This window comes from Pelodiscus sinensis, chromosome 17 (genome assembly GCF_049634645.1).
Source record: "Pelodiscus sinensis isolate JC-2024 chromosome 17, ASM4963464v1, whole genome shotgun sequence".
Classification (NCBI taxonomy): domain Eukaryota; kingdom Metazoa; phylum Chordata; order Testudines; family Trionychidae; genus Pelodiscus; species Pelodiscus sinensis.
In genome coordinates, this window is record NC_134727.1 from 1,561,009 (window position 1) to 1,578,483 (window position 17,475).

A 17,475-nucleotide genomic window follows, 5' to 3' on the forward strand; every position below is an offset into this window, starting at 1 on the left:
TTTTCTAAAGATAGCGTCCACGCTGAATGGACGTTCTCTCGCATTTAAGCTGTGATTACTATGGGCAGAGTGGCCCCCCAGGACACCTGTGCTTTTTCCTCTTTCCTCTTCTTTTGAAAGAACTCCCTCTTCCCTGTCCACACACACCTTTTTCCAAGCTCTTTCGGAAAAAGGCTTCTTCCCTGTGGAAAAAGGTTTACCAATGTCAGAAAAATCCCTCTGTTCTTTCGATTTTGTTTCAAAAGAACACGATTCTTACGTCCAAGCAGTGTGGACGTAAGTGAAGTTTTTCCGAAAAAACTCTGCAGTGTAGACATATCCTTAGAAAGAAAGTTTGGTTTTATGTTTAAAAGAACTGAGCTGAAACACAAAGGATGTAGGATCAATTCCCAGCTCTATTATAGTATCACGCTGTGTTCTTGGGCAAGTCCCTTAATTGCCACCAAAACCTGTGTCTTTGCATGTACGCTGACAAGCGCACTGGGACCCCAATCTTAGTCAGAGTTGCAAGGCACCACTATATTACAATAATAACAACCGTCACTTCTATATTTTACAATGCAGCTTGTCACGATATGACCATACAATGTATATGTGCTATGTGAGAAAGGCCACATACGTACATATACAGTTATAGAAAATGTTTCAGTACTTTTCCATTATATTATTTGCTGAAAGACATCACAATTGTCTCCTATATGATCATATAATGAAATCACATGCATGTACATACAGAATTGAAGTTACTCTGGGAATCTGAACACCAACGTGTTGAATTAACATTTTAATAGAATTTGCTTTTCAAAATACAATTGTAAAGACTATTAAGGAGTAAATAAGTAAGTTGGTGAAAGCAGAAATGTAACTAGAAAGACAGAAGATGCACAGCCAATAGCAGTGACAGTCTTGTGCCAAAAAGGTGTAAGTTCCACACACTGCATCCAAGTACTGACCAGGCAAATCCTTGCTAAGCTTGTAAGAGCCAACATGATCACAACCCAAGGTAGTAAAGCTGCAGGACAGGGATTGTTGCTTTTACTTACTGAAGCCCTCGGGAAATAACAGGTGCGGGAAACTAATTCATGTCTTCTATATAAATGCAGAATATTACCACTAGGCATGCGAGACATCAAATACATAAATCATCGGGAGTTGTTGTTACTATCACAGACAAGCAGTAAATCAAGGTACTAAGCAGAGGTCACCCAGCCAAGTACAAACCTGATTAGCTTTAAAAATCTGTAACAAAATTATGCACTAAGAAATGTAAGTGAAACAACTGAGTCACTGGGTGATCTTTCTGTAAGATCTGTCCTTCCTTAATCTGCCCTCTTCTTGCTTGTTCCCTCCTACGTGTGTCAGATCTAAAATCCTGATTTCAGGTTCCTCAGCATGGGGACCTTGCGCTTTTCAAGATGCCTCGCAAATGCTTGGGAGCAGCACAGCTAATATATTAATAATAGTAACAAATACTAAAGTCAAACCTTTTCAGATCAATAAGGCTGTTATTTCACCAGTTTGAGAGAGATTTCTTATAATCCTCGGCTACATCTAGACTGGCATGGTTTTCCGCAAATGCTTTTAACGGAAAAGATTTTCCGTTAAAAGCATTTGCGGAAAAGAGCGTCTAGATTGGCACGGACGCTTTTCCGCAAAAGCACTTTTTGCGGAAAAGCGTCCGTGCCAATCTAGACGCGGTTTTGCGCAAGAAAGCCCCGATCACCATTTTCGCAATTGGGGCTTTTTTGCACAAAACAGTTTTTACCTGTCTACACTGGCCCTCTTGCGCAAAAACATTTCCAGAAAAGGGCTTTTGCCCGAACCGGAACATCAAAGCATTTGCACAAGAAGCACTGATTTCAGACAGTAGAACGTCAGTGCTTTTGCGCAAAATCAAGCGCCCGGGTTTTAAGCAGGCAAGTTTTTGTGCAAAAGCGACTGCTTTTGTGGAAAAACTTGCCAGTCTAGATGCAGCCCTCATGAGTAATACAACTGGGAATGTCTGTCAACACAGAACTTTGCTTTAAAAGCAACCACCATAATTCACATACTGAGGAGCAATTATAGGAAAGTGTAAATTATAAAAGGGTGGGGGAGTTACATTCTACTAGCCCCTCCCTTACAAACTGGCATAGTGAGTGTTTAATGGAAGGGATATGACTTGCACATCACCTCTGAAATTGGCTCTTTGGTTATAAGGGGTTCTGAATAAGTCATTAGCTCTAAGGGAGTCTTAGTAAGTCTAGGAGAAGGGTAAGCTGGCAATACACATTGAGAGGCCAGAAGAAAGTTGTAGGTTCCACTAGTTCAGACACCCTCTAACTTTCTTAATTCTGCATATAGTCACTTAATCTCCCTTCTGAATTTGGTCTTCAGACCTTAGGGCATCATGGAGCTTCACTCTAGTGAGCTTGCACACTGAGCAAGGAACGCTGGGTAATTCTGTGCCTGGTTAGGCCATGCTGAAACGCGCACTGACAGAAATTCACTGCTCTGGTACCCGAGCTATTAGCTCAGGTTTGTCTACACAAGCTGCAGCCATACCTTATGACTGCACTGTAAACACACTCTCAAACCTTACAAGGCAATGCTGGGCTGCACGTACCTCATTGGGCTCCTTTTCGGAGGCCATGAGCACCAGAAACATACGGAAACTTGTCAGCCCTTCTTTATTATTGCCTCCATTTGTGGCACACTCAGGGCTTTAGGGAAGTTTGCACCAGAACAGATGCCTTATGTGGAGACCACAGAGTGCACATGGACCCTCTGCACACTTTGGGAAGCTCATAAACAGATGCCAGGGCTTCTAGCATGTGGAATTAAGAACTTCCTAGAGCCTAGGCATGCATAACATTGCTATGAATAACAACGTAATTCTTTCAAGAGAACCTTCCCTCCTCATAAAACAAAATAAAAAGCCTACTCGATCACACCAGCCCTTTTCAAGACATAACAAATCTGAGTTATAATGAACCCCTTTTCCACCCCACCCTCCGCACCCCAACCCATGGAACCTTGTAAATGCTCAAGAATGCTCGCCTCATTTTCTGAACCACAACATCTCCCAAGTACATGATCTGATTTACCTTGCACTTTTCAGGGGAAAAAATTGACCCTAAAGTCACAGACCTAATTTTGGATCGATTGATTGGGTTTGAGAAAGTTGACAGAGTGTCCAAAATCAAATGTTTACTAGCCTCAGTATTAAATATATGACGACTAGAATCTCTGCATAATATAGTGTCTGTTTCTTCCACTTCACTGAATGTAAGGGAGGCACGGGGTCACCATTTTGCTGAAGAAAGCATAAATTATTGCAATCAATTATTGAGTCCTAGCTGCACCTAAAAGTTCTGCGGCAATTTACATCTTGTGAACTAGACATGTTTCTGGTCAGAAAGATCATCAGCACTTTAAAAAAATAATAGCTGGGCTGTCACATTGCAGCTGCAGGATAAATATTTAATTGTTTCTAGCATAGCTTTTTGGGAATCTTTTTGATTTCAAAGTGTTTTACCTCAGAGCACAGAAGACCTGAAATTCTTGGCCTTCTGTAGGGCTGTCAGAAATGGGAAGCACTTATCATAACATACTCTTAGTTCGACGTGAAATATTGCAAAGGTCATGTGTGGCCATGCCGATGCCCTCATTTCCAACACTCCCGGGACAAAAATTCAGGTAGAGGATATAATGGAGTCCTTCAGAGAGGAGACCAGAGTAGGGAGGGTTCATGAGAGAATGGATTTTAAGGAAGAACAGGAAGAGGTGAAGGATGCACACTTAACTGACGAGAGGTGGAAGACTGTTCAAAGTGTCCGGGATAGCAGGAAAGAAGGCGAGAGTGCAAGCAAAGGAAGCAGTATGCAGAGAAAACTGGAAGATGCACCAGGAGTGAGCAAGTGTACGCAGTCATGAGGGCAGACATGAAGGCATTGATACAACGGCATGATCCTGAAGGTGAGAGCAACTAGCTTGAATTTGATCCAAGGGGCCAGTGATGGGATGCAAAAACGGGAGTTGAGGGTGAGATCCCCAGGTGAAACAATATCACGGAGGTTAATTGATATTAACACAAAGATGTAAAATGCTGCACCGTGATATCAGACCCAGATTTGATTTCCATCTCTGGTCTCTGATGGGCCAGCAGGAGAATTGCAGAGGCAGCATCCTCAGCTTCTGTGGTTCTCTGCAGTGACATCTGTGGCTGAGCCAGACACTGAGGAGTTCAAAGGGAGTCCTTTCCAGCCTCCCTTCCTCAGCTAAGCAAGATCACGGGGAATGCCCCGTACAGGAAACTGGAAGAAAATGTCTCCCATTTAGGATCACAATACATATCCAAGGGAACAAGGTATGTAAAAGGCAAGGCCATCTCCCAGTCACACAAACCATCTGCTTTGATTCTTGCTCTTTAAAATGAAATGGAAAAAAAATTCTCATGAACGCTGTTCCCCATGACAATATCATGGCATCCCAGCGAGCAGTTATTGGAGCGTTATGCCTTGCGATTTCAAAAGCTGAGTCTGATGTAGAAGTAAAAGGGTCAAACTGGAAAAAAACTCATCCACTCCCTTCTTAGAGAGGCTAAATGGATTCAAACATTTGGACAGCTGAAATCATATTTTGCAGAAGGAAATGATATTACTTGGAGCAAGCTGCAGCCAGTCTCTGCGTCCTCTTTCACAGTAGCCTATTAACTCTCACCAGGGCTTTCAGCTCCCATTTCTAGGCTCTCTAGAGTCTCTGTAATCCCATTTTCAGTGTCCTCTGTCCCCTAACATAGGGCTTCTGTTACCCCATCCCAATAGGGCCCTTCCAATCCCATTCTGAGTGCTCAATGCTATTCCCAGTGCTTTGTGTTCTTTTTTCCCAGGGTTTCTCTAATCACATTTTCAAGGCTCTCATTCTTTTTGTACATCCTTTTGTCAACCCTGTCCCATTACCCCCATGACCCTTTTCCTTGATCCCTCATCTCATTTCACCCCCTGAAGTATTTAACCCAAGGCCAGATATCTTTCTAAAAGATTTGCTCTTGTTCAACCAGAAATTATGATCCTGATTCAAGAACCACTGAGTGCGATCCTATGGCCTGTATTATGCGGAAGGTCAGACCAGATGATCGTAACGGTTCTTTTTGGCCTTAAAATCTACCAACCAGGTGCTCAGTGCTCTCTCTTTGCTCTCTGCCACCTGTCCCAGGCCCCTTATCACCCATCTTCATTTCTCTCTCCACAATCTCCCAGAGGACTATCCCATTCTTACCACTCCCGCCCAGTAACATCACTACAAAGACTGAACAAAGGCTTCCCTTGCTTTTCAGATTAGACCAGTTGAATGCTTGTTTGTCATGTTTGCAGATGATTTTAATTGTTGTTTTGTTCCAGTATTTATGACTCAGTCTATTTCCTCAACTTTTATCAGTAGGGCTAAGTTCTCTATTAGTCATTTAGCATGCAAGATTTTCTTTTAAACTAGCCACCATCACCTAAACTGATCTATTCAGCATAAACAGATTTATTTAATAGAGGTACATATTCTCTGCTAGGTTTTCTCATTACAGTTTTCAGAGCTTTCCTTCTCCATTCCAGCTGCTGTTTATATCTTTCATAGTCTTATAGCTTTTTTCTCTTTAGTCATAGAAGAGCATTACTGTGTATGTGCACAATGTACTGTATTGGACTTAATTCTGCAAAACCAGCATGGTCTATTACATAGCATGGTACCAATGCTGATATTTAAGGTTGCATAATACTTTCCATCATAAAATTCTATTTTTATTTAATTATGACTTTGCCAAATTTTAATTATTTTGGCTGAAATTTCCCATGCTGGGCACATATTTTGGAAACATTCAGCATAATTGGTCCAGACATTTCTCTACCTGCTTATGCCCAGACAACATGGAGAAGGAAATTGCCTGCCAAGAATGCAGGGAGAAGGAGGGGGGAGAACTGAAACAGAAACCATGAGAAAAACAGGGAAAGAGAGTGAGAGTAAAGGGGAGTAAGGGAGACTGGGACAGGAGTTGAAGTGGAGAAAACTGGGACAGAGACAGACTGAAGGGTTTATAATCAGTAGGTAACGCCCCCCCCTCCCAGAATCTAGAATTGAACCCACATTCCCACATCTCAACATTCTTCTGCTGTCCGTAAATAGCTCTTAAACTCACTGGTTAATTGTCTCTCTCTTCCCCGTATGCTGGCTAATCCACTAAGGGGATAACAATGTATTACTGCTACCAGTTCCTCAGCTAGCTCAGATGGTAGCAGAGGTCTGTGCTCTGGATCTAAAGGTCCCAAACCTGCTGATGATCTATTTGGGGATTGATATGGTTCCACATTATAGAATTTTTTTTTCCAATTTGCTCTCTTAAAAAAACCTTGAGAAGCTGCATTAAAAAACCATCATTAAAAGAATAATAAAGTTTCCAAGTCAAATACTCAGAAGTTAGGAAATGTCAGGATTAATCTCATGTACCACCTTCATTCAGCTGCCTTGATCATATCGATAATGGCACCGAGTAAACTCCTGGCTTCAATGAAGTCAAGGGAAGCTTAGTAATTGACTTCAATGGGGCCAGTCTGCAGGCCTCTGATTCATTCGCTGGGCAAAGTCCATCCTGTGTTGTGAATGAAGCAGAATTTCTGTGGAAAAATAGCAATAATGTGGTGGGCAAAGCATTTCCCATTGACTTCAGTGCAGCCAGGATTCACTCTGTATAATAATGCATATGCATAAAGGGGCTGAATTAATAGGCAAATTGAATGCTGGCATTTCCTAACTTCGGAGCACTTGATTTGGCTACCTTAACTTTCTTTTAGGTAACAATGTTTGGATGTAAATGGATCTCCATTGTGCAATTTCAAATACACACAAGCACTGACTAAAGAGATCTACAACTTTCAGGTAGATCCTATTATAACAAGTCTGCAAAGAGACTGTCTAATAACTATAATAAATCTACATGTAAACATATTTAAACAGGAGTTGGAGGCCTAATTCTTTTAATATTCTCTGAAATTTTTAGTTAGAATACACAGAAAAACCACCTAAATAAAATATTTATCAAACACATAGGGAAGCTCTTTACCTGAGAGCTTTACCTGGAAAAGCTCTTAGGAATATAATATGCATCTTATAACTTTTATAGCTCATTTTTCAAACAAGGAAACCAAATTTTAAAATCTTTCTTTAAATGGCATTTAAACTATGACACAGGTGCAGAAAAAGTCAGGAATTTCAAAGTGAATCTGTATCCTTAACTTAGACCACTGGGCCTTTTGCTCACCTCCGAGTGAGCTGAGGACAGAGCATAAGCCTTAAATTTGGATTTCATCACTTTGGGTAAGAACCTGTGAAGGGAACAAAAAACAATGGGCCAAATTTTGCTCTATGCCACATGGATGAAACTCCCACTGAAGTCAGTAGAAGCTTTGTTCATATGGTGATTGCAGGATTTACCCTGAAAAGTATAGAACTGATAATATGCTGTGTAGTGTCTGAGTGCAGCTAGGCAATAGGAATTAAGGATTTACTGACTTAACACTTGACTTGTTCATCCTTCTTAGAACAGTCCTATGACATCATCTTTTGATGCTCTCATTGATTAACTCTCTGATTCCTTCAGTCTGAAGCATTTTATCTGAGGCTTTTGTAGAGTGCTAAATTAAATGAATGGTTTAGTGACAAACGGATTGGAATTAATCAATTGAGTAAAACAACTGCATGAAGCAGGGATATGTGAGGCAGGATTTGAGGCGGTTCATACTAATTAGAAGTAAAGAGCTGCAACTGCTGCATATGTTGATGGGAATAGAGATAATGAGCAGCTAATTTGTGAGTTTATCTGGACACAGGTGTAACACGGTTCAGATGTAAATAGCATGTCAGAAGCAACTGCATATGTTGTCTCTCTCCAGTGTAATTGGCTGAAATGGGTCAAATATCTAATGAAAAACATCATTTGTGTCCAGACCTGATGAAAAATGGCACAAGTCATTAACATGAGCAGCAGAAAGGAGATAGAACAACTGAGAGAGGAAGTACGCGTGGGAACCCAAAGCTGTAATTATAAACCACTATGATAAACAACTGTATTTGGAAATGTAATGTATTAAAAGTATGTGTTAATTTTACCTTTTCTACTAAATGACACCTGTATATGCATAACCTATTAGTTACTACAGGCTAATGAAATCCACACCTTCGGTTCACAAATCGCTGGAAGAACTATTACTAACAAAGGTCCCATTTATGGCATTTTAGCAGTCATTAAACTCTTGAGGCCAAACAGAAAGGAAACAAAAGATCCTTTCTTGTTGAGGAAGAATAGTCATTTGAAAGGACCAAACACTTGATCCACACAAACTGGATTGGATTTCAAAACAGTATGAACTAGCCTGGACTTGTTTAAAGGCTGTTTTTTTTTTTTTTTCAAAGAGCAGAAAGACTTCCTGGGACTTGTTGTCACAAATTCTTACTATCTCTTTATTCGCTTGCCTGACCATGCCTGAAGCGTTACTCTGGTTATGGTAGAAAGAGCAAGGGCTACTTGCCCAATGTGCCCCTTTGCAAGCAAGTGGGCAGGGAGTAAATGCCCTGGTTTCACCTCTTCTCCTCCAACTTATTCCTAAGCCAAAGTAGCTACTCAGGTGCATAGGGAAAAGAACTGAAGTTCCTCACAAAAAGGACTGAAGTTACTTACTCCATCCTGGAAGCTGGGAATGAATTTGTATTTTGAGTTACAATTCACCTCCTGGTCTTCTTCCCGGGGTCTACTTCAGGTCAGACCATAAAATGATAATCTAGTCCACAAGAATTTAACTTTTTCCCTGGAAGTTCCTTCTGACCCTGTTGGAGCCCTAAGGATCGTCCCATACGTAATCAGTCAGCAAGTTAAAAGATAGTTCTGTGAATTATTTCTGGTTTCATTGTTTGCAATCAGGATGAACCGTGTGTATTTTTATTCTCAAATACTTTCAGCTTAATTGTACAGTAAAGTATTTGTAACATCGCAATGCAATCTTCCACCTACTTAATGAACTAAACCATAAAAAGAAATCATAGCAATGTTTAATGTACACATAATCTCTCTCTCTCTCTGCCCCTGCTTCTCTATCCACAAAGTAATAGGAGAGCTATCCAATTATTTTTGAAAGAGCTTTAGTGCCCACATGTTATCCCATTTTTCTCTAATACCGTGCTTGGTGCCTGAACTTCTGAGCAGCACCAAATAGCATTTCCCAACACTTTGTAGGCATTTTAAATGATGAAATTCTCTCTATCTTAAAATATAATGTGAGAATATGTTGGTGCTTTCACTGCAAAAGAACTGAATGAATTTTCTAATCTCCAGTAATCTATGAGACCCATTGCTGATTCTTACTGAATTTTCAATTACTGAGCCAGCAAATAAATAATTAAAATAATCAAGAATGTATCACAAAAGCTGATTTGGTCATTTATTTTCACAAGTGAATAGCAGTTTAGTTAAATGTTTTATGTTAACCCTTCATAGTTTACTAATAAATTTACTGCAGTTTAGTCTATACAAGGAGTGAACACTTAGCAATAAGAAACCAACAGCATGAGACCTGTCGGTATGTAACAACAATTAGTGAAAGTAAGAATCGGTGAGGTTCTATGTTATTTACTCTGTCCCCAACTGAGCGGCTCTTTTTGCAAAGTTGGTATTTTGAGGACAATTGGAAATGGAGGATAAATTAAAACCCTAAGCCTAAATATTCCCAAACTATGGGAAAATGTGGATCTGAATACACATCTCACAGTCAGGCCTCCTCCTCTAGCAAAATGTACCAAATTTCTGGGTCTGACCATGCCAAAACATGGATGAGTTCAGATGTGGCTCCACATTTTGAAGCTTGATTCTATTTCTAGTAAGGCTGTAAAGGGTTAATGCGTGACTGGGTGATGCTTAGCGCGTAAGCCATTAACCGGCAGCTCAGCTGGGCTGGAGCAGCCCCCATCCTGACATGGGCAAAGGGCTGCTCCAACCCGGCTGGGCCCATCGTACCGCACCACAGGCAGAGGGCACTCCAGCCAAGCCAGGCTTTCCACGCGCAGGATCCTGTTTAACCTGTTAACTTTTTAAATGGGATTTTACATTCCTAATCTCTAACATGCACCTGCTATTTAGAAACAGTTTCTTTGCTTTATTATCCTCTTATTTATAGTCAAGAGCATGTTTCATAGGGACTTGATTCAGAGACACGAAGCAGGAAGAAAGTCAATAATGATCCAATGGGAAATGTATTTCAAATAACAATCATTCCTCTCTTTGAATGACAGCACATTTTTCATCACATTTCCCGTTAGTAGATGACAGTATTCTGATCCTAACCTGGTGTTGCACTGGATACTGTTGGCCACAGCTGTTCAGGTCCTCCCGGTCCTCCTCGTAAGACTCCTGCCTCCTCCATGTGCACAGCACTGAATAAACAAACATACTGATTACATTACAAAGTTTCCATCTGTTTTTGTTCCACATTCCCTTTTCTGGCTATGTCTCCAAAGTCATCGTGTTCTTTGTTGCACCAGGGCTAATGCAACATTGCATCATGCTAGCAGCTTCTGCTATATTAACAAATCAATTATGTCAATCCTGCAAGAACTGCAAAAACTGCCATTGGTGGTTATTTGAACATAGTTCAACATAATTCCCATGCAGTTCATACAGACAGAAGTATTACCTCTAGAGGATGGTTTATTTTCATTAATGTGATGTAAAGTTACTGCCACTGCAGGTAAGTGACATACCTTTGAGAATCTGGGGCTATTTAGGCACCTACCCTGCACTGAAATAGAAGTTAGGCACCTACATACTTCGGAGTACCTGTACCATAATCCCTATCATGCTTATGTTGCTTACAATGTCTCAGCAGTGACCTAAATAATGACATTCCATTCTAGGCTTCTTCAAGCATGCTATTATCAACCACCCTTCTACAGCAAATATCCCAATGCAATTGACCATGCCCTATGTAGATTGCTTTATACTTTTGGAAAGCACTTCTGAAGGGAGAAATCAGGTGTCACAAACTACAGGAACCATGCAATATCAAGCTTTATCAGTGTCAAATGATGAACAGTCTCCCATGAGACCAGCAAATGTAATTGTTGCACACTGTCTGGAAACTCCTGAGGAGATGGAGGAAAATATAGATGCTTGATGTCTTAAAATGAAAAAAATGCCCATTTTTCAAATGAGCTTTCCCTCTTCACTTGCCATACCAGTGACTTTGGCAAAATCCTGACATAGCCCCTGTTCCTCTCCTCAGGCCAGGCTCCCCCGTTTCCAAGGGGAGTTCTGCTTCAGTGTGCACCACAGGAAGTTTCTAAAGCTTAGTAAGTTTATTTCTCAATGTTAAAGGGCAAGACTTTGAAAACTGGGGCTCCATAGTGCAAGGTGCTGAGCAGGCTGGCCCCAATCCAGCAAAGAACTTAATCACATGCTCCATTTTAACCATGCCAATCAGTGGCGGGCAATTGGCAGGCCACGGGACATTCTGCTAGCATTGCCATCCGCAGACAGGGCCTCAGCATAATCCTGTGGCCCATCCTGCTTCCCGCAGCTCCTATTGGCTGGGAATGGTGAACCGTGGCCAGTGGGAGCGGTGGAGGGTTGTGCCTGCAGACGGTCACCATGAGCAAAATGTCTTGCACCGCAGGTCACCCATCACACTAATATAAATATTCAACTGAAGTCAGTAGGGCTACTCATGTGCGTAAAGTTAAACACGTGCAACGATTTTTTGCTGGATTGGGGCCAGAGGGTTCAACAACGTGCAGGCTCAAGCCGTGGGTGCCTAAAATTGGGCTCTACAGTCCATATTTAGGCACCCAAATAAGCAGCATGATTCAGAAGTTCCCACTGATATCAGTGGGTCACTGGAAGCTGCTGGATGCCCAGCAATACCTATTTAGCCTGGATTTAGGAGTAAAAATTTTAGGTGCCTAAAATACACCTTTGATTTTATACAACACCACAAAATGTCCACTATTCACATTATCATTCATCTTATCACTTTCCAAATGATTGTGATCTTATGTTATTTAAACTTGGTTTAACTAAGGAAAATTAACATTCATATTGACTAAAAAAAGGCAATTTTTAGTTAAAAGGGCATTTCAAATACTTCATGTACAGCCAGTGTACTATGCATTTGTTATAATAGTCTCCAGAGAGACATGAAAATACATTTCAGTTCCCTCCAAGTTACGTCTCTTTGTATTCACCAAATGAGTTTCCATTTGAGTTTTTAATGCCTCTTGAAATTTACCAGTCTTTTTAAATATTTCTAAATTTGCAATCCAGTCTTATTGGTAAGGTCAGAATAGATCTGAAAATGAGACAGGTTAGCTAATTTGCTAAGATACAGAGAGCAAAGATATTAATTTATCTAGGTCCTACACAAACAGCACTGTTTTACCCCTTTTTAAATTTATCAGACAGCAAACTTTAATAAGGCAAATTTTGAATCTTAAGCTGGGATTTTTAAGGTGGGCATCTGACTAATAAATATTTCTTTGGAAATCTCTGCCTGACACCCATGCCAGTGCCCTTTTAACTTTGGTAATCACCTTCAGCACACCATGTAGTTAATAAAACATCTGCTAGTATAGTTAATAAACTCCTTTCGGGGGGGGGGTACATTTTTATAGTAATGAGAGGTAGTGAGATGGAAAACTATTGATGCTGCATACAATCTGTTGGCATTTATCAAAGTGGATGACAACAGGAAGCTTTACTGTGAATTAAGAATGTATAATCGGTTAAATAATTCAATAATTGTAGCTATCAGGCATGGATAGTAAACGTATAAAGAAGCATGAGGTAAACAATATGAATGCACAGACAAACACTAATACAGCAAAGAACAGTGGAAAAGGCAATTACAGCAAATCAATAGGACTTGTAGGTATAAAGCCTCAGAAGCAGAACTTGGGTGCTTCCTTCACAGCAGGCAGATCTCACTAGTTCTGCAGTTTCCAATTTTTCTTTCTCAGGGCACAGTTGAAGAAAATTGCTGAGCCCACAGCCCAACATATTTTGACTGGAGTGTGGGCTCCCGGGTGGGGCTGAGGTTGGAGCTTTCGGCTGTGGGAGGGGGCTCCAGCTTTGGGGGGGGGGCAGGAGGGGCTTATCTCAAGCAGCTCCCAGTGAGCGGTGCAGTAGGGGGGCTAAGGCAGCTTCCTGCCTCTCCTTGTCTCCTGGTCCCGCAGACCAGGCTGCCCCCAGAAGCAGCCGGCGGCAGGTTCCCAGCCAATGGGAGTGCAGAGCTAGTGCTCAGGGCAGGGGCAGTGTGCAGAGCCATGTGCACGCCCCCAACCTAGGAGCTAGGCCAGCTACCAGCCACTTCTGGCAGGAAGCTGCCTTAGCGCCCCCCCTCCCCCATTCCCCTCCTGCTAGTCACTCTGCAGCAGCAAGAGCCAGCCCCCGCCATTCCCACACCCAGTACTAGGCCATGACCCGCCGTTTGAAAACCACTTCACTAGTGTATGTCTCATAGACTCATAGACTTTAAGGTCAGAAGGGACCATTATGATCATCTAGTCTGACCCCCTGCACAGTGCAGGCCACAGACTCTCACCCACCCCTCTTAGAATAATCCTCTCACCTATGTCTCAGATATTGAAGCCTTCAAATACGTTGAAGGCCCCAGGATGCAGAGAATCCTCCAGCTGTGATCTGTGCCCCATGCTACAGAGGAAGGCAAAAAACCTCCAGGGTCTCTGCCAATCTACCCTGGAGGAAAATTCCTTCCCGACCCCAAATATGGCGATCAGCTAAACCCTGAGCATGTGGGCAAGACTCACCAGCCAGACACCCAGAAAGTTCTCTATAGTAACTCCATTGACCTATGTCACCAGATGTACCAGAGTGAAAGACTGTCTCCTTCACAAGGGAGAAATATATAAGCTCTTAAGGGAAAGCACAGTCGTACCTTTGTATTCCTGCTCTTAGAGATGCAGAGTATCGCCAATCAGGATTGGGTTGTTTTGGCTGCAGAAACAAAAAAGAACAAACTCTGTATTAATTTATATTAAAACCTATTTAAAATCTATGCTGCTGAACATAGGCTCTTCTCCAGAGTTTCGGAACATTTGCACATCTCTAGCCAAATGGCTCATAGAATTATTTACATATTTTGTCCAGTCAGAGCTGCCAAATCACCCAATAAATCTAAAGAAACTTGTGTGAGAGTGCACTTAGGTCACTGAATAAGGACTTAAATGTTTCTATAGCGAGGCTTTGGATTGTGAGGGTTAATGTGGGGAAGGAAGTTCTTTGTGTAAACTGGGGGGCTGTTATTTTGTCTGTGTTCAGAAAAATCCTAGACATAGGAAAAGATGGTTATTGCTGGAAAAGAAAAGAAATACTTTACTGGTTTACCCTATAAAACTAGGCCACTTATGCATTTACCCTGGAATGTACCCATCTGTACACATACAATATGCAGCCCTCTGTGAAGAGTATATTGGGGCCAGTCTGCTTGCTGTGAGTTTTCTGCTGGGATTAGTGGAATGCAAAGGACTGCATTAGATTGTATCAGACTTGCAGACTGCAGCCGGTTTTTATTGAAAGCAGCCATGTTTTTTCATAAGCCTGAGCTGCTACATTTTCCACATTGACTAAAGAGGCATAAAACCAGGAAGGAACAGAGAGCAATACCCCGCAATGAGTCCATCTCAGCACATACTGACCCGCTGCAGTATGACTTGCTATGGAAGGGTTTCCTGAGAAATTTCTGACTAATTACAAATTGTTCCAGAAAAAGTTATTGCCATTTTTCTTGCTGTGCATGCCATAGAATAGGAACATTTGTAATCAATTAAAATTATACCCAACATTGTCAAATTAGGGTGCCTAAATCATGCACCTAAATATTTAAGCAGATAAGCAACTTAATATTCGGAAGCGCTAAGCATTGATTTCAATTGTAGCGACAGGGTACTTTTTAGGTGGCTAATTGTGCATGTGGGTGTCTAACTTTGGGCATCTGAGTTTGAAACCGTTAGAATACAGGCCTATTGGCTTACATTCATACTTGATGTTTCTTGTACAGTGCCAAATACACAAATAACACGTGACAGTAATGGTGTGATTCTACTGAAGTCATTGGAGGTAGACCAGCGGTGAATTTGGCCCCATTACTTTTAAAAATGTGTTGACTATATTAAATTATTTAAAGCCAGCTTTCTTTGTCTTTGCCCTTGAGATCCACAATATGCTCTTCTCCCGATCAATAAGATTTATACAAATAAAGATACAGCAATAGTGCTTTGTGCCATCTTTCTAGCTATCTCAGTATTTATATGGCCCCATCAGTAAGTGAGTTTGAGGAGCTATTTGTTACTCTGCATTATAGCATTCTTCACAGTCTGATATACACAAAAGAGAAATTCCACCTATTGCAACAAAATAGTCAGCATCTGTGTTAGTAACTGTCTTCACCTTTAAACCCAGATTCTTTTTGTCCAGTTTCTGCTGGGCTTAATTGTGGAAACGCCAATTATGGCTTCAAGATTCTTTATTTCTGTTCTAGCCCCAGATCTCTCTCTCTCTCTCTCTAACTCACTTACACACACACACACACACACACACACACACCTTTAAAGAACAAATTTAGGACTGCTCTAAACTTGGCTAAATGGGAGTGGCTGTCAAGGAACCATCCATTTATTGAGGGCTGTCAGAAAACAATACACTCTGATTGCACCTTTCCACATCCTGACATACCTCCTACACAAGGCTGCAGGTAAAGGAGCTAGCTATCCTGACTTTTCTTCTCTTGCGGACTCCCATATACCAAGGGAATTCCCAACTCAAAAGAAAGAGCCTGTTTTCACTCTTTCTGCACCAGGAGTGGAGTAGGTTAAAGACTCTGGTCCTTAGAGTGTCTGATTGTACAAAAAGAGAGAAAATCAGCATGAGGAGCAGAATTTGTCCTTTTGTCCCAGGTAAAAACCAAAGTAAGTTATAGTCATGATTGAAAACTGGGGAATTCTCAAAGATGCAGAGAGAGACAGAAAGGCAAAAAAGGAAAGCCTGCTGAATTGGGTCACAAAACTTGGATGGGTTTCTTTTCACCAAAAAGGAAATTTGTTTAGTAACTAGAAAGTTACTTTATTTAAATGAAAGCTTTCATTCTGCAGATTATGAATCTGTCATGGAAGCAGGATAAATTCATCAAGTAGGATGCATCTGCTCCATGAGCCAGGTGTCTGACACTTTGGATTTAAATATAATACAAATTACTACCATGAGGTCAGTGTGGCATTCAAAGGGGTTATTTCTCCACCAGATGTATTAGAAGATTTTCCAGTTGTCAGAAGCTCTCCAGTTGTCATTGTGTATGCTGAACAGAGTAGAGTATGCTGAACTACCATATATTTGGGGTGCCTGGTAGATGACACATACTGCCAGAGTACATAGGGACACTATAGCTATATATAGTGTACACCCCCACATAGATAATCTTGTGTGCATCATAAAGTCTCCAACCTACAGTGAAATGGGGAAGATGTTGTATTTGGCTCTTGTATAGAAATTTAAAATGCAAAATGTAATCTCTGCCTTTAATGTGAAGGAATGGCAAAGGGCCAGGTTTCTGGTCCAGATGCAGAAGTGGTTTGGTGTTTCACAGGATTCAGCGACATATCAGAGTAAGGGACAATAAGGCTCAACAGCTTGTATTAAAAAGGCAGAAGGGGGAAGTGCCTTTGGCCTATATAGGAGAGTGGGGGTGAATATGGGGGTGCACTTCAAGCTGCTACTGCATCCTTAACTGCAAATGTTCTGCTGTGCACATAAGGTGTATGTGTATACATAAGCTGATGAGTGATTTTTTTTAAACTATAAAGCTGTTTTTAAATGTATTTGTCTGGGAATTTTCTTACTTTTTTTAAGAACCTGCGCAGGTCTGACTCAGCTTGCTTAGGGTCACAGAATCTAGCCCTTCATTTTTAGAACCATTTTACTTCTGCATGGAAGCAAGCAGCGGTTCCCATGAGAACAGACTCCCATTCCTTTGGGGCTGCTCTCACTAGGTTTTACTGGCCATTAAGGACTGGGTTTGAACACTGGATAAGAGGGACCTGTCAGTGAGCTGCAGGAGACACACCCAACATTAACACTGCCAAACTACATGGACAAGCAGATTGAAAACCAGCATCATGGTAACAAAGCTAAATACAAATTGAAACATCCTGCTTTTATGACGTTTTAAGCCAATATCCGTTAACTGGCAGTACTAGTAGGAGCAAGGGAAATCACTGCCAACCCCTTCTTGGCGGCATTAACAGTAACAAGCTTCTCCTCTGGTCCTACTGTCTGTCCTGCCTCTATAAGAACTTTTTGCCTTAGGTCTCAACAGAGAAGCCAATTAAGGAGGCAGATTACTTTCAAGCGGAATTTTGGGCATTCAGGGCAGGAGAAGCGAGTTTGATGCATATGCC

General features: G+C 41.4%; 1 protein-coding gene across 12 annotated transcripts in view; it reads right to left on the reverse strand.

The window, feature by feature from the left end:
* Positions 1-17,475, reverse strand: part of LOC102444260 (protocadherin alpha-C2) — a 175,606-nt gene that overhangs the window by 31,651 nt on the left and 126,480 nt on the right. For all 12 annotated transcript variants that reach the window (XM_006135095.4, XM_006135097.4, XM_075900038.1 and 9 more), the window contains exons 2-3: positions 13,962-14,020; positions 10,358-10,446 (exon numbers count right to left, since the gene is read on the reverse strand). In XM_006135095.4, coding sequence (XP_006135157.2) covers positions 10,358-10,446; positions 13,962-14,020 — 148 coding nt within the window. The remainder of the gene's footprint in view (positions 1-10,357; positions 10,447-13,961; positions 14,021-17,475) is intronic.